Source organism: Garra rufa, chromosome 1 (assembly GCF_049309525.1).
Source record: "Garra rufa chromosome 1, GarRuf1.0, whole genome shotgun sequence".
Lineage (NCBI taxonomy): Eukaryota > Metazoa > Chordata > Actinopteri > Cypriniformes > Cyprinidae > Garra > Garra rufa.
This window is the reverse complement of record NC_133361.1, coordinates 46,951,195-46,969,912: the sequence shown is the minus strand read 5'-3', so window position 1 is coordinate 46,969,912 and position 18,718 is coordinate 46,951,195. Positions and strand designations below refer to the sequence as shown.

The window sequence follows — 18,718 nt, the reverse complement described above, 5'->3', positions numbered from 1 at the left end:
ATTGCTCAAAGAAAAGACTAAATACGGCTCTCTATTGACTAGGTGAAACACATTTTGGCTAAAATAACATTAATGTTTTAAAGACAACCATAGGAAGGCGCTGTTGTGTGATATCAACCAATGCCGTCCAATTCAATCTTATAAAACTGCCCTAACTATGCATGTGACACTGGACCTTTTTATTTAATTGATAAATAATAAAATAAATTGTATCGTTTGTTAGGATAGGGCAATATTTGGCCGAGATACAACTATGAAATCTAAAAAAAAAAAAATCTATTGACCTTTAAAGTTGTCCAAATGAAGTTCTTAGCAATGCATTTTACTAATCAAAAAATACATTTTGATATATTTACGGCAGGAAATTTACAAAATATCTTCATGGAACATGATCTTTACCCATACAATGTATTTTTGGCTATTGCTACAAATATACCCGTGCTGCTTAAGACTGGTTTCGTGGTCCAGGGTCACATATTTAATTTTGGGTTGAATGTTTGGGTGGGAAAAAAGAAGAAAAAAACTTTCAAGGTTACAAAACTTAATTAGGATACAATTATGTCTGAACATTTTACTCTCCAAGCTTTAATGAGCCTGAAATATTCCTTACTTAGTTAAACCCTGGATAAATACATTAGTTTAAGTCCTATTACAGGCAACCTTCATCTGTCTCAGAGGACTGAGCTTTCCATCTATTAAATGGCTTAGTATTTAATCATAAGATGGTTGATTGTACTGCATGTAATCACATCGTTCCATCTCAGGTATTAATTAATTCTGAGCACAGTTGCCCTTATCTAAAACATGCCTACCGCTGTCAGCCAGTGAGAGAGTTATGCAGTCTGGCACAAAATGGCAGACAAGAAGTCTTTTTTTCTTTTTGTAGTAATTAAAGAGTCCAAAACAGCCCTCAAGCATAATGGAACCACATTCAGTAACAAAAAAATAAACAGTTCTTGTCTTAGAACAACTTTTTTGAGCCACTTCAAATGTTCAAACTCTTTATACACAGCTGAAGTCAAAAGTTTACATACACCTTGCAGAATCTGCAAAATGTTAATTATTTTTTTATTTAATACTGACCTGAATAAGATATTTTACATAAAAGATGTTTACATATAGTCCACAAGAGAAAATAATAGTTCAATTTATAAAAATGACCCTGTCATGAAAGTTTACACCCTCTTGATTTTAATTTTTTTAATTTTTTTGTGATAGTTATTAATTAGTGATAATTGTTCATGAGTCCTTTGTTTGTCCTGGACAGTTAAACTGCTGTTCTACAGAAAAATCTTTCAGGTCTCTTCTTTGTTTTCCACCATTTATGTGTATTTGAACCCTTTCCAACGATGACTGTATGATTTTGAGATCCATCTTTTCACACTGAGGACAACTGAGAGACTCATATGCAACTATTAGAGAAGGTTCAAACTCTCACTGATGCTCCAGAAGGAAAAACCATGCATTAAGAGCATGGTTGGTTCATCAGTTTTATGTTAAATAATAATCAACGTCAGTGAGGTTGTTTCAATGCAACATCATAGTTAAAAATGCCTTTTAAAGACCTGTCCAATGTAATGAACATTTAATGTGAGTTCGATGTCTTTGTATTACTCCCAACCTTTTCCGAGTTCTCAACTGCTATTACCATCACAGTCAAACAAGAGCCTAAAGCTGGCCAAGCAGACAGAGATACAACCTCTCCCACTTGGATCAGATTTGGCAATCACGTTATTTGATTAGATTGTGTAATTAAATCCCACAAGGTTAAGTGTGCACTCCGTTTTGTCGTCTCCACTACTTCTGGTCTGTTTTCTTAGTGACATTTAACCTTCTCTCAGTCTGTTCAGTGCATCTGTTAGGAAGTTGGCCCTCATTACTTAATCATTAGCAGCAGGGATCCATTTTACAAATAGTGTTTTATTTGTAAGTTTGGTGTCAGGAAAATTGTTCACGCTCTATTTGATCAAAAAGTCAGTAAAGCTGTGAAATATTTTTACCATTTAAAACAACTGTTTGGATATTTTTTACAATGTAATTTATTCCTGTTTCACCATCATTACTCCAGTCTTCAGTGTCACGCGATCCTTCAGAAATCATTCTAATATGCTGATTTATTGCTCAAGAAGCATTTATTATTATTATTATTATTATTATTAGCAATGTCAAAAACAGTCGTTCTGTTTAATATTTTTGAAACAAAATCTTTTGTAACATTAGAAATGTATTTAATGTCACTTTTAATCAATTTATTCTATCCTTGCTGAATAAAAGTGTTATTTTTTTCCCCTGAAACAAATCTTACAGACCCCAAAACTTTTAAATGGTATTGTATTTCATGCAATATAATACATATTAGACAAAATGTGAATAGAATAATAAAAACATCTAAAAACAACAAACAACACATTAAATAAAGTCACCCTGCTGCGTTTAGAATAATTTGACTTATTTGTAATTTATCTCATATACCTAACAAACTCTTTTTTGTCCCCTAAGTAAAAACTGAAGGATCCATCTTCAAAAATAATGTTTCCGTTCTAACTGTTGCAGTCAGAAACCTTTCTCTCTGTCGTGTCTCTCTTCAGAGCTTCCTTTCTTTGTTGCCTCGGCCCACCCTCCCTTCCTGTCTGGCGGCATTATCATTACCTTTTCAACATATTACCTGATTATACAAAGCATCATTATATAATCATATGCCAAGCATGCTGACTAAAACAACATGTCCTTACATATTTTTAGTGTCTGTGCTGTTTTTTTCTCTTTTCGATCGGCCCCTCCTCTACCCGTCTGTTGCACAAAAATATCTAATTTTCACTGTCTCCATTTCAAAGCCTCAACTTTAAACCAGTCTGTCTCTGCGGCACCCATTAACCTGACTCGCTCACACTTTCTCTCGCCGTCTCTGCTCTTTTAATAATGCATGCTGCTATAAAATTCAAATGAGATAGATTTTTTTAAACACAGCAGTGAAGTCTGAGCGCACGCTCTCGTTTTCCCTATCCTGCTGCACCCCGGTCCCTCACTGTCCTCCTCGCCTACCAACCGTTGCCCTGGAAACTGTAACATCCTGGAGACGTGTGCGGTATTGAGGGAGCAGGGAAGCAGCGGAGAGAGAAAGAGTGTGTCCTGTAAGAAACAAGGGGCTTTTCACACTTGAAATAGCTTGCTTGATAATGTACACAGGGTTAACAGCTAATCACACTGTAAATTCTTAAATCCCGGGTTAATATTGTATATTTGCAGTGTCAGTGTCATCAACTGGACTCATGCAGTGCGTGTCCTCTTTATATAATGACTCTAGCTTTGTCAATCCTTATATTATATTTACAACTGTACTATCAAGTTTTCCCTGGGATTTTCGGATTATAAATCTAATAATTAAATGGTGATTAAATACAATTAATGCATTTTATGTAACAATGTGACATTTTTCTCCTAAAACAAGCTTTTTTTATAAAGAAAAATATATAAATACAGAATAATGAAGGAAATTCTAATTTACAAAAAAGATGGTTTTAAAGTTAGAGGAGAAAATGAGATGGTTGTTTTTCAACATACCCTAACTGTATGGAACCAGAATACACAGAGTTCATGCAGAGCTATGTATAAATTGTACATTTTCTTTTAGAAAATAACCAAACATTTTGCTAGATAAGACCCTTCTTTCATTGGCTGGGATCGTTTAGAGCCTTTTGAAGCTTTATTTAAATTGCATTTTGGAAGTTCAAACTGAGGGGCACCTTAGAAGTCGACTATATGGAGAGAAATCCTCAAATGAATTCCTCAAAAACATAACTTCTTTACAACTGAAGAATGAAAGATCTTGACAAGAGGGTGAGTACATTATCAGAAATTTTTCGTAGTGAAAGTGAACTTTCTCCTTTAACTAAAGAAGTGCTAACCCTGCTTCTAAATTAGAAGTGTGAACAGTACCTATACCCGAGTTAAAAACAGGATTTACGATGACGATAACCCAGGGTTACAAGTGTGAAAAGCCCTTATCTGAGATACAACAACTGGCACACGGAGCCTCAATTGTGCTTATAATGACAGAGAATGAACACACGAGAATGGCATAATGAGCTACAGTTTATTCAGTGGACTCATTGATGCATAATGTTGGTACAGAGCAGAAGAAGGATCAATACTGCAAGATCTATCAAACGCTTCTGTTCAGATACAGTGTACATCACATATTGTTGTTCCAAAGCAATTCATTAAGGCATGCACAGGCAGATCTGCATGAAATCAGGATTATATTAGCAACAAGAGTTATCATAATGCCTCTCAAATCATTTCATGTCACAGAGGAAAAGTCTTGACTAGCACGGGTGCTTTCACCAAAATGCAGTTGAATTTGTAAGGGAAAGTTTAATAAACAAAAACAGAATTCTTCTTCACATCAGTAAATAGATACTTTGAACAACAGGTAGAACTTGTAACCCAGAGAACTGGGCTCGGCTGGTTTCTCTGAAACATTTCTTTATAGAATTGCACTGTGCAGCATAGGCGATCTGTAATCGGTGTGTAAACATGCTTGTCAAAGTTTCGGCAAAGCACAAATGGCATACAAAACAAATGGCCGCGGACTTACTGTACGCAGAGAGGGCCGATTTCAAAATACATACCAATAAAAATACTGAAAGAGTGATAAAATTTGTGAAAGCACTGCAGTGTTAACAGTCAAGATTTGCATTACGAGCACTGTTCATGTCCATCAGAAGAGTCGTATCGGAAGCAATACAAATATGTACAGACACATATATAAATACACACGTATATACAAGCGTGAATTCGTAAGCAGGTTAAATATAAACATAGCGGAGCGGGACAATTCAAGAGAACAAAAGTCAAGCTGGCATTCACTGACTGCACGCGGCTGGATCAAATGTGCATGCTACGCTCATTCATATTTGAGCGGTGGGGATGTAGAGCAGGCGCAAACTGAAACGTATCAAAAAGACGATTGTAGCCCCATCTGTTCATGCAAGCCAAACCCAAAGCGAGTCCCTCTCACCGCCCAACCTGAGTCAGCATGCTTATTGGCATCATACTGTTTGTGGTACTGAATTAGTTGCATTAGATACAGAACATTTACAAAGTGCTACACAGCAAAGGTTTTGCCTTGTAAAAATCAAGAATACTTGATCTCAGATAGTTAACAAGTGCCCCCATGACCATCGAAAAGCTGTAAACATCAATGGAACAGTCACATTCTGCATGCAAGAGACCCGAAGCCATGAAAATGAGGGATTTGTCATTTTGCCTATAAAAGAACTCCAAATATGTAGGGATGCACAATACATTTTTTTAAAGGGATAGTTCACCCAAAAATTAAAATTCTGTTATTAATTTCTCACCCTCAACAACCCTTTCTAACCCTGCAACAGACACATTCAAGGCCCAGAAGCATAGTAAGGAAATCAAACATTTAAGACATTAATTTGTGATCTGAAGATGAACAAAAGACAAGTTTATAATGACAAAAGGGTGAGTATTTAATACCGAAATTTTCATTTTTGGGTGAACTATCCCTTTAATGTGTCCCGGGATGCCTATAAGTTTACTTCACCATCTTACAAATAAATCCTAATCTAATCATGTCAACTATATATCGTTGGGAAGGTCTAAGACTCCTAAATAGATATTTTACCACTGTTTTGTGTTACAAATTATAAAAATGTAATAATAAAATTATCTACATAATTTGAACAGGAGTTTGTTCAAAACAGGAGTTCTAACCTTTTCCACATAAAGACTTCCTTCGTTGCCTTTTTCTCTATCACACTTTAGAAATCATTAGAAATTACATAAATTAAAATCTCAAAATTCATCCTTTGAAAACCATTTTAAAATCAGACATTGCATTACCATGGAAATTGTGTATAGAAATCATATTACAAAATGTTTTCATTCATGAATGATAAAAATTAAACTTTGGATAAAGGGTTAGTTTGGTAGTATTTAAATTTATGTTGTATCAATATTGAATGTTTTTGTCTGATATTGGACATTTAATTGTGCATGCTATTTCCCACTATTTTTACATTTTTTTCACATAATCGTATTGTCATATGTTTTTTGTCAGTCAGATTTTTTTTTTTTGTGATATTGGATATTTAATTGTACATCTTCATTTTCTTTATTTTTACATAAAGTTATCGGTTGGTTGGAGTAAAATATATCGGTTAACAAATATTACTTTTTTTGTTTAAAATAATTGTAAATGCTCATTTGCTGTTTTTTATTTTAATGTCTGGTAACAGATTTGGAAAAATTTTCAAAGTTTTAAAAGAATAGTTCACCAAAAAATGAAAATAATTCATTTGTCATTATTTACTCACCCTCATGTCGTTCCAAACCCATAAGACCTTCATTCATCTTCAAAACACAAATTAAGAATTGATGAAATCCAAGAGCTTTCTGACTCTGCTTAGACAGCAATGCAACTGACACGTTCACGGCCCAGAAAGGTAGTAAGAAAACCATTGTGTTTTGAAGCTACGAGAATACTTTTTGGCCACAAAGAAAACAAAAATAACAACAATTTTCTTCCCCATTAGTCTACATCTCTGGGTCAGAAAGCTCTCGGATTTAATCAAAAATATCTTAATTTGTGTTTCGAAGATGAACGAAAGTCTGACAGGTTTAAAACAACATGAAGGTGTGTAATTAATGACAGAATTTTCATTTTTGGGTGAGCTATCCCTTTAAGCACAATTTATTTAAGCCTCAGTTAAGTTTTTAGTGTTTAATTCTTTCTATATTACAGACATTTTTAATATTAGCCATTTGTCGGCTATCGGCCATAATGTGAAAATAATGAATGGCGTATCAGTATGGGCTAGAATTTTAATATCAGTGCATCCCTACATATAAGCCTTCATAAAAATGCATCCATGCTCTCATTTCCTGTTACAGTCACAAACATGCCCACCTATGCTGGAGTCTTGGCAGAGTCTGAATTTTGGCACAGTTGGTGTGGCCTGACCAGGAACGATTCAGGTATCATTCTATAGAGCAACACAAATCATTCCACCAAGCAAACATTTTGTAGCTGTGTAAAATCATTCGTCATAGTCAAAACGTTCTAGCGCTCCTGCTGAATGTGTCTGATTCTATTGTAAACATCACGATATAAAAACATGACTGCTTGTATCATCGTTTTACCCCATACTGCAAAAACACAATAATAAATTCATGTCTTTCTTTCTGTTTGCCTTGAAGGATCTAGCCGAGCATAGCTGTGAGGAAGAGGGGAGGGAGTGTTGGCGAGCTTTACGGTATTGGCTTTCTCACACACACACACACACACACACACACGCACACATACAAGCAAGCAGCCAATCAGAAGCAGCTCAGATCCCGCTCAACACTACTGCATTCCCCACATCTCGCCATCTCTGGGGTATCTATTCATCTGAAGACTCTGCCCCCCTCCTCTCCTCCTCTATCCTTCTTTCTCCATCCCTCCATCTGTGTGAAACAAAAGACCGCAGCTATCTCTCGATCCCTCCCACTTTCTCCTCACCTCTCCCTCCTTCTCTATCTGTAGGATTCTCTGATGCATCAATTTTTGTTTATGTGTGTTAACCTGGATCTCTGTACATTCTGAGAGAGAGAAAGAAAGAGAGGCTCCTGCGCCGTTTCAATCCTTTGAGACAATCATCATGTCTACTTAAAAATAAAGAACCCATGTTTAAACGCTGGGCACAGCTCATCCATCCATCAAAGGAAAAAAGAAAGCCTAGACAAAAGTGTGTCTAGAGCGGACTCATCTGAGGACAGATGCCAATATAGAAGCCATCTGCTGTTTTATATAATCAATTACATTTTAATCTGAGCTTTTCTTTATGGAAAGTTTGAGCGTAAAAATACTTGTAATACTTCTGATCTTTGTTAAGAACCAAACCTCTTCTCATTCCCTTTCATTCCTTTTCTCCCTCACATCCTCAAGGGGTGCATGACGAATGAAATGAGATCATATTTGTGGTCTCCTCACTGACATCATCTCAAATGATAAGTCCTTTGTTGAAAAAAAAAAGAAAAGAAAACATGCATGCCTTGCGCTTTGCTTGTGATTCCGGGCATTTGAAGAGCTGAGTCTGTGTTGTTTTTGATAGTTCTGGTATGATAGAAGATTACATCCAGCTTCAAAGTCTTCAGACAGAGTATAAAACAACTGAAAAAGCATTCAGGAGCATTCAGATGTAGAGAGATGAATGACACATGGAAGAAGAAAATGGTCATCATGGATTGGTTGTTAGTTGTGAATTTTACTTCACCCTGAGTGTCGTGATGGTCGTCAGGTCTTAAGTATTACTGAAAGAGAAGAAGAGGTGTTAAAAGAACGAAGCACAGTGAATTTCAAACAAAACACCTACTTCAAAAATCAATTCAATAGAAAATAATTAACATTAACACAGCTTAATCTCCTAATCTTTTTGTAGGAGACAGAACAAGATTGCTTTACAAAGTTCTGTCATTGTATATTTTTTAGTTAAACCATATGTAGTTGTAGACTGATTTCCAAAATTGTAAGAATAAAACAGGATACAAAGTTATATACAATGGTGGCCAAAATTATTAGAACACTAGTATTTTCACCAGCTAAAAGATGTTTTCAGTCAGTTATTTCTGTTTTGCTGTAGTGTGTCAGTAGGAAATATCAGTTTGCATTTCCAAACATTCATTTGGCAATTAATTGTAATAATCGAGTGAGAGTTTTGTTTGCACAAGGAGTCTGACAACAGCCAGTGCTCCACACAGAGATCAGATCTCATCATCATTATCCTGTCTGTCTGGAATCACATAAAGAAACAGAGCAAACTGAGACAGACTAAATCCAGAGGAATTGCTTCAAGAAACCTGCCTGCAAGGCTACAGTACTGTTAAAAGTTTTAGGCACTTGTGTAAAATTGCTATAAAATGAGGATGCTGTCAAAAATAATGTCATAAATAGATTTTCCTTATCAATTAACTTCTATTAACTAAATTAAATCAACATTTGGTGAGACCATCCTGTGTGTTTTAAGCAGCTTTTGCCCTAGGTGTACTTTGCATTTGGTCTCTTAAAGCATCTTGGAGATGTACAGTTTTTCTTAATTTAGATTTATATAGAATTTAAATGATCGTATTAGATGTATAAACAAATTACATGTGAAAATCACTACTTCTACAAACTATAGAACAAAACACATAGATCTAGGGCCGCCCTCCACTAAAGATTTTTCTGGTCGACTAGTACTTTGTTAATTTTAAACATTAGTCAACTATTAGTCGAATGTTTATTAATAAACCCTATAAATCATAATAAACCATATTAAAGGAGTAGTTGACTTTCAGAACAAAAATGTACAGATAATGTACTCACCCCCTTGTCATGAAATTCTTCAGTCGTAAGGAAATTATGTTTTTTGAGGAAAACATATAATGGACTTCTATGGTGCCCCCGAGTTTGAACTTTCAAAATGCAGCTTCAAAGGGCTCTAAACGATCCCAGCCGAGGAAAAAATTATCTAGCAAAACTTTTCTAAAAATTTTCTAAAAAAAAAAAAAAAAAAAACTATTTATATACTTTTTAACCTCAAATGCTTGTCTTGTCTAGCTCTGTGTGTACTCTGGAGAATAAAAAGTATATGAATTGTAAATGTTTTTAGATGGTTTCACTAGATAAGACCCTTCTTCCTCCGCTGGGATCATTTAGAGCCCTTTGAAGCTGCATTTAAACTGCATTTTGGAAGTTCAAACTCAGGGGCACCATAGAAGTCCATTATATGGAAAGAAATCCAGAAATATTTCCCTCAAAAAAAATAACTTCTTTACGACTGATTCTGAAAGTGAACAACTCTTTTAATGAGCTTTAATTGCCTATATAGCCTAATAAGCACTCAAGCGCACTCAAAAAAGGTTGCCACAGCACACCGGCAGATATAATAATAATAATGAATGTGCCGGGGAATACAGCAAGGAGACTGCATTAACCAGGGGCGGCTGGCCCATGGTGGGCGATAGTGCATCGCCCTCCTTGAGCCACACGAAAAAAGAGAGGAGAAAAAGACTCTTATTTTGCTAGTCCTAGTCTGCATATTACTGTACAATCAACAGCCTGAATGTCACTTTCCAACCTAAAACCCCGCCCCCTTGGGGCGATCTCAGTCAGATTGAAAATCGCCTCAGCCGGTCTCATAGAGTTATATTGTGAGATTTTTTTTTTTCAAATTTTGAACCCTACAATGCATTTCAATGGGCACCGGGAGGGCTCGCCCCAACGTGATTTCGTAATACGCACTGATGCGTGCTCGAAGATGTACGGCACGCACGCGTGTAGCGAGACGTCTGAATGCATTGGCCATGCTTTCAATGGAGAGGGAACTTGTCAGGAACATGCCTGATTTTAATGAGAGGGTAATTGATCACTTTGCCTGCATAAAAGAGAAGCGAGCAAAATTTCAATACAAGTGATGTGTGTTATTAAATGGTGAATTGTTTATGTTATCACGGCCGTAGCCAGCTATGAGGTCACCGAGGTCCGGACCTCGGTCATTTTTTATATTCAAAAATAAAATGTCAAGCTCTTCGAATGATTATTTAGCCGTTTAAACCACCTCATATCACATGAGTGTTTGCTGCGAGAAGCTAGCGCAGTGAACGGGGCTTGAGAACGCGTTGAGTGAGAGCGCGGCTGCAGCAGTCTCCGTTTGTTGCCAGATCCACGTGTTTTTTGACTCGTTTGTCCAATTTAGTGAAACTTTTGTCCAATAGTGACACTTTGGGACATTTATAAAGTGGAAAGTTGAACGTTAGTTTTATGTCAATGTCATTATTCTAACGTTATTTTTATAACTTGTTATAAAATAAAAATTCCCTCAGCTAAAAAAAAAAAACGAACTTTCCATGTAAAACATTATACTGAATAAAAAATCTTTCACAATCATCTACATGTCTGTCTATTTTGAAGTTTAGGCTATATGTAGTGCATTTGTGGGTGTTATTATAGCACAATTCTTAACACCTCACTAATTTTCAAACCCTGGTTACGGCCTTGTATGTTATATGTTGTTTTCTCCAAATGTTGAATTTTAAATAGTTGTATTGATTGCATATTGGCAGCCAAATTTATACTGAATATGTTCTGGAAAGATTTGATTAATTACAGTTTTAATATGAGAAATAAAAAGTCTTTAATTGTAAAGCAGTATGGCTTTTTTTTTTTTTTTACTCTTAGAGGGCAAACTAGTTGATGACAATGTGTCTCTTGATGGCCATGGTGGAAGTGTTTCAGTGTATTTGAGACCATTGCGATAAATTTAATATAGCTATTCAAAATACTGTACAGTTTGTACAATTCATGCCTGATGTTGCCATCTAGGAACAGGGAAACCAAATCAAACAATGCAATGTAACGCTGTAAAGTTGGCTATCTGAATTTTATCATAATTTTACCCATTAAAGCGGTTATCTTTGCCAAAATCAGAACAGTTGCCCCCCCAGAGATATTTGTCAGGAGCCGCCACTGGCATTAACGTTTTAATAACTTATTGATAAACTAGTGCTTTCTTTGTTTTCGGCTTAAGTCGGCAACACTGACTCATCATCTTCACTATGAATATTTGTTTTCTATTTGAATTGGTTCATTTAAAAGTTCATTTCTCTCTATATAGATATATTTTTCATGTCTGTAAGGCAAGTATACATGGAGTTTCGAAGTTTCATGCTCAAGTTCACAGAGACAGAGATGACAGAAAGTGCATCCTGTATGCTTTAGTTATTCTACATTTCGTCGTTATTCTGAGTGCAGACAAATAAACATAGTCTTTACAGGTTTGAAAGATGTATTACTTTAAACTGCATGACCAAAAATGACAGAGTATTTTAAGAGCAAGTGACCGCACCAACGCCTCCATCTGACATGCAGTAAAAGTGCTACTGTTCAGCTTCCTGAATAGCCTACATTTTTCTAGGTTAGCGTTAGATTGAACGGCCATGTAAAGTTGCTTGTACATACATATTTCAGTTAGAAGGCCATGATAGGCAAACATTTAGATGTCCTTCCCGATGTATTACCACATGGACCAGCCGTTAACAATTTGTACATCACAGATTTCATCAGTTTCTGTGGAATTTTTTTTTTCTGCGACGAAGCAACTAAAAAAAATTTGGTTGACCAAGCCTCTTCTCCTCGACTAATGGTTAATCGATTATTAGGGGGCAGCCCTACTTAGATCCATTAAAATGGGCCCACGATCGATCTCACCTGTAATCAGATCTAATTCAAATCCTGACCGTGAGCTAAAGCTTCAACCTGACATTGACCCAAATCACAAAGTCAGCTCTAAGCTTGCATTCAATTTCACATGCTATGGCCTCATGTGAAGGATACTCACCACCCCAGTTGAAGACGATAGTAACAATAATGATGATAATCCCACCCACCAATGACACGATGGACAGGATCTTTGCATTCTGGCCAAGACGACGCGCACCATCCACATTTCCCTGCTGCAGACTGTTCCGAGACTAAGAGTAGAAAGAGCAGTTGAAAGGAAAAGGAGGAAAAATGAATAATTCCATTATCACAAGAAGGAATTATGCAAAATACAGTTTACTCGACAGAAACTATATCCAGCAATCCCACCCCATAAACACACAAGCACACACCATGACTGAGAAGGTCAAGCCGATGATGTTAATGGGCCAGACAGGGCAGAGGCAGGCCATAATAGCCCATACGAGATAATCATTGGGTTTGGATCCGTCTCCAACATCAGTGGCCGCGCTGGGCTGTCGGGAGAGTGACGGTCGAGGCGACCCCGCGTGACTCACTGACCCAGAGCGGCTGCTCAGCCTGGCTCGGCCGTTTGCGTGTGCGTGGTTAGGTTTGGCATGCTGCTGACGAGGAGGAGAAGAAGCGATTGGAGACCTTTCGATAGGACCAGGGCAAATACCATTACCTGGAGTGATGCGAAACAGAGAATGTGAATGGCCAAATTCTCCCAATATTTGAAATGATTGCACTCCTCTTATTAACTTATTAAAAAAAGAAAAAAGTCCCCTTCCAGTGCTGAAAACATGGTTATGGCCTTGTTCTACAGACACAAAAATCTGCTTGGTTTTTACTGGCAGAGGGGAGCTGCATCTGACTCATCTACTTGTTAAGAAACAGACATGAAAAAGAGCGGGGGATGGTACAAAAGCTAAGAAGAAAATGGAGTGAAAGCAGAGTGAGGCTGTAAATCATTTTATATCAGTCTAGCTCCTGGTCTAAGATCAAAACTCAAGGAATTTTAGAAAAAAAAAAGCTGAGAGATCATTTAGAGGACAGAAGGTGCAGCTTGCACATCACAGTGGGACTAAGGTGATCATTAAAGACCCCATGGCTTGACAAATGCTGTTTTCTCTCCTTTGTTAACACACTGTCATTCAAAGGTTAGCACGATTTATTAAAAACAGATTAATGCTTTTAATTAGTAAGGATGCACTGAATAAATAAAAGTTGACAGTAAAGAGAAATCACAAAATGTCTATTTTGCTGTATTTTTACTCTGCTTTAAAAAACATTTTGAACATTAGTGTATATTTCCTATTGAAACAGGAAGTAATGGGTGTCATAATGAAGGGCTACAAGATTTGGTAATAGCTATTGCTAGTCAGAGGCAAGTGGTATTAAGGGAGGTGGTATTTTGCTGACTAAAATACAGTGCCTTGTGAAATCATTTTTTTTTTACATTTTGTAATGCTACAGCCTTATGTTAAACTGCTTTAAATCATTTTTTTCCCACATCAATCTACATTTCATACACCATAATGACAAAGCAAAAAACAGTTTGTAACAACATTGCAAATTCATTAGAAATTAAACACTTAAATGATTCCATTGCATGATTATTCATACATATATTTCTAGGACACTTTTCTGGGCTTGAACCCAATCAAACATTTCAGGAGAAACCTGAAAATGTCTGCCAGCCCCCATCCAAGCTGACAGAGCTTGAAAGGTGAAGAAGTGAGGAGAATCACAGATAATCGCTAAGTACAGATGTGCAAAGCTTGTCACATCATACCCAAAAAAGACTTGAGGCGGTAAAGGTGTTTCAACTATGTACTGAGTTAAGGGTATGAATACTTATGCAATGTTAATGTTTTATTTATTTATTTTTTTGCAAAGTTGTCACAAATCTTTTTTTTTTTTTTTTTATGGTGTATGGAGTGTAGATTGATGTGGAAAAAAGTAATTTAAAGCAGCTTAACATTAGGTTGCAATGTAACAAAATGTGAAAAAAATGAAGGGGGAATAAAATTTAGGTTAGGACTTATTGATTTCTGGATTTAAATCTTTTCTCATTTCTACAAAACAATATTGATTCTTAAATCCCAAGAATCGACTAGTCTTGCCTGTTTTCGGTCAAGGAACGGAACATTGTAGCTTGCTTTTCATCAAATAAATCGTAATAAGCTTTGTGCTTTTTTACTTTTGATATGAAGTCTCATATTTCAAATTCTGCTGTTTAATGAATGACAGTTCAAGAGAAGTGGTAACGCGAAGCATATGTGACCCTGGACCACAAAACCAGTCTTAAGTCGCTGGGGTATATTTGTAGCAATAGCCAAAAATACATTGCATGGGTCAAAATTATTGATTTTTCTTTTATGCCAAAAATCATTAGGAAATTAAGTAAAGATCATGTTCCATGAAGATTTTTTGTAAAATTCCTACTATAAATATATCAAAATGTAATTTTTGATTAGTAATATGCATTGTTAAGAACTTAATTTGGACAACTTTAAAGGTGATTTTCTCAGTATTTTGATTTTTTTGCACCCTCAGATTCCAGATTTTCAAATAGATGTATCTCGGCCAAATATTGTCCTATCCTAACAAACCATACATCAATAGAAAGCTTATTTATTGAGCTTTCATATGATGTATACATCTCAGTTTTGTAAAATTTAACCTTATGACTGGTTTTGTGGTCCAGGGTCACATATGTGAACTGATCATTATGAAAATTGCATAATAATTTAGAGTACAATTTAAACATTTGTATACAAATCAGTTAATTTTAACATTTAAAATGATAAAAATCTAGTTTTAACTGACTCTCATGTATATTTTACAGCATTAGTTAAGAATTTAGTTTTCTTTGAGAAAATTGGGCATGTACCTGATATTTATCCAAAATGATTAAACTGGAAATCGGATCTAATTGCAAGCTTGTGAATCAGAATCAAACTAAATCATGAAATTTGTGTCAAAACCCAGCCCTATTTTAAGTATATACTAGCATACAGATGGCCTCAAAGCTAGCAGACATGGACTTAACACCACAAAACTCTAGATTTTATGCCATGGGGTCTTTAAATGACAGGTTACGACAGGTGATAAAATGTCAATTTAGAATAAATGTACATGTAAAAATATTTTATAAACTAATAACCAAACAATGCAAACTGCCTGACTATAAAAATATTTTAAAATAGTTTTTTACTTGTTTCTATCTCCTCGTCGATGACTGTCAGGTGATCTATGGGTGGGTGATCCTGAGAGGGGGCGGGGTCTACAGCAGGAGTAGGTGTTGTGGTGGAGGGTGGATCTTGTTGCTCGTTCTCGACTGGCTGTGAGGTGATGGCGGTGAGGTCTGACTGTGTGCCTGGTTGCTGACTGGTCTCTTGCTCTGATGGTTGCTGCTGCTGTTGTTCCTCCACTGCACCAGGTGCAGTAGTGGGAATGCTGGTGTCAGCGTTCACATCCATTCCCAAAGATGTCTATGACAACTGAAGTGTGGCAAAATCAAACTTATATGTCCGTATAAATTTTGGATTTCTTTTGTTGAGAACTGTTGGGTAAAAATCAATGAAAACATTTAAGGCATTGTGTTCATTGTACAATTCCTATTCATATATAGTGAAGGAAAAAATTTACACTAACATTCAGTCTGTCATCATTAATAATATATGTGACCCTAGCAGGGGCGCTGCTAAGGGGGGGGGGGGGGGGGAGTTAGGACAATTCTAAGGGCCCACGCCCTTTAGGGGCCCCTAGAGATCTGCTTTGGTGTGGTGGGGGGGCCCAACCTCATATTTTCTCATAGAGCCCAAAATTGCGAGCGGCAATATATATATATATATATATATATTTTTTTTTTTTTTTTTTTTTCTATAATTTACAGGTTTCAACTCCTTTGATTGCATAAAAAATCAAATACACTCCTGGACAATAAACAACAATAATAACAATTCTATGATTGATTTATATACTACAGTTTTGGTTTATATAGTGTAAAGTGTACAACAATATTTCCATTTTATCACTGAATATAGCTGAACTTTTTTTACTACTGTAATTCTAAATTCTATTTTTGTTTTGATTTTGTTTTTACAGAAACTATTATTTAATTTATTCAGCAAAGATGAATTAAATTGATCCAAAGTGGCAGTAAAAAATTATAACTACAAAAGATTTGTTTAAAAAAGTTATTTTAACTTTATATTCATCAAATAATTTTGATAAATCTATCATGGCTTCCATAAAAATATTACGTAGCAATATAGTCTAAGCTATAATAAATGTTTGTTGAGAACCAAATCATTATGTATTTTTCTGAAGGATCATGTGACACTAAAGACTGGAGTAATGATGCTAAAACTTTACATTTGCCATCATAGGAATAAATTGCATTTTAAAATAAATTCAAATAGAAAACAATGGTAAAATTGTATAATAATATTTCACATTACTGCTGTTTTTATTGTATATAACTAATATAATATAATATAATAGAATAGAATAGAATAGAATAGAATAGAATAGAATAGAATAGAATAGAATATATTTTTTCAAACCAGCTTTCCAAACACTATCCATGTCTGCCTCTGGTTTGAAAAACAAATAGTCATGCCCCAAACTTTGAACAAAAATGGACAATTCAACAATAATGTTTTGATTGTGTTACAGAGCTCAGTGTGCACACATTCTGAGAAAATCAATGGCTGAAGTGTTGTTGCTGCATATTAAGCAGTAACCAAAGAAACCAACATAAATTCTACATCAGTAAGCAAATTCATGATACTTTATCTATTGTTTACTCCGTAATTTGCCATGCTCGTTTTGTCAGGTGAACATCCTAGTCTGCACCTGTACACCTGCCTACATTTAATTTCCCTCAGAGCAGGAATCTGTTCTAACATCCTACAGGGGCAAAAATTAAACATAAAGCCATCACAGGCAGCTTTATTTGTGTGCTATCCTCATCTGCCTCATTGTGGGAGAGCTGCAACCGTCAAAGCTGGACCGCCTAAAACCACGGAACATGTTGTATGTATGGTCTTAAAAACTAGCTTTCTGTCACACCCAAAATCTCACCTTTCCCAATTTAAAATGAAACCAACAAAAGACTCTAATAATATCGATCATATTCCGATAGAAACCAACTAGCCAGAATCATTACATAAAGTACACGATGTACATTAAAGTCCACACGAGCATCAGATATACGCCAACCTCTGTGAGAAAACAAAGAGCATCAAACGACACACCCATATCTGCAACTATAAAACATTTTATGATTTATGACAAGACATAGGTTACTAATTGAACACTGCAACTGATTCGTGCGCCGTGTTCCGTTTGACATTACCCTCATGGCAATTGGATAATCAATCCATCTCACATCAATTACTTTTCCTTTTCATCTGTCACACTCTTTGAAATGCCAGTCTAGAGACAAGCACACAACAGACACAGGACTCGCGTCCACGGGTCCTCTGTAAACCTGTCAAATGGCTATATCATAATTTAGTGAGAATAACGAGCACATAGACAGCAGTTGCACACACATATACATATACATATACACATACAGAATACAGCAGTAAAAAAGTGACACACCCACAGCATCCGAGCAACGATTGATGCTCTGAAGCGAGAAACAAAATGCACATAATGAACTAGAAGCATGCAGATCGAAAGTGAACTCACCTTTATCTAATGCAAAATGACTGCAACAATCATCATAATCGTTCTCATTTTGAATTTGAATAAACAGTAGCACATGAAAGTTCAGGTGGCGCTACAGAATTAAAATTCAAATACAGCCTTGCTTTATCCCACCATATACTAGTGTGTGTGTCAGTATAAAAACGTGGGGTGATCTGTCGGCATATGATCCACTGCGTTTACGACTCGCTGTTCTCCCTCACTGTGTGAACCTGTGCGCGTGCTCGACTCTGTGGTGTGTGCGTGTTTTTCTTTTCCTTTTTTTTGTCTTTTTTTGTGGTTTACCTCTAGAGAGAAAGCTCTGGATAGTGGTAGGGGTTTTGAATCATTTTGGTAACTCGAATCTTTTGAGTCGGTTGAATAAAACGATTAATCGTTCAGCCCTTTCTGCTTTGATACATCGTTGGGTGCAAAATAATTGTAATCTGACTCTTGACCACAAAAAAAAAAAAACAGTCAAAAGAGTCATTTTTGTGAAACAGATTTATACATCATCTGAAAACTGAATAAATAAGCTTTCCATTGATGTATGGTTTGGCCGAGATACGACTATTTGAAAATCTGGAATCTGAGGGTGCAAACAAAATCAAAATATTGAGAAAATCGCTTTTAAATTTGCCCAAATGAAGTTCTTAGCAATTCATATTACAAATCCAAAATTAAGTTTTAATGTATTCACGCTAGGAAATTCTTAATAAATCTTTACTTAATATCCTGACG

At 35.9% G+C, this 18,718-nt stretch overlaps 1 protein-coding gene across 1 annotated transcript; it reads right to left on the bottom strand.

Moving 5' to 3' along the window:
• Positions 1-4,074: 4,074 nt before the first annotated feature.
• Positions 4,075-18,195, bottom strand: LOC141336232 (uncharacterized). The gene is made up of 5 exons (XM_073841790.1): positions 17,981-18,195; positions 15,492-15,839; positions 12,664-12,956; positions 12,390-12,522; positions 4,075-8,325 (listed from the first exon to the last, which is right to left on the bottom strand). The coding sequence occupies exons 2-5, from the start codon at positions 15,754-15,756 to the stop codon at positions 8,309-8,311; spliced, it is 708 nt and encodes a 235-aa protein (XP_073697891.1). The 5' UTR covers positions 15,757-15,839; positions 17,981-18,195; the 3' UTR covers positions 4,075-8,308.
• Positions 18,196-18,718: the final 523 nt, after the last annotated feature.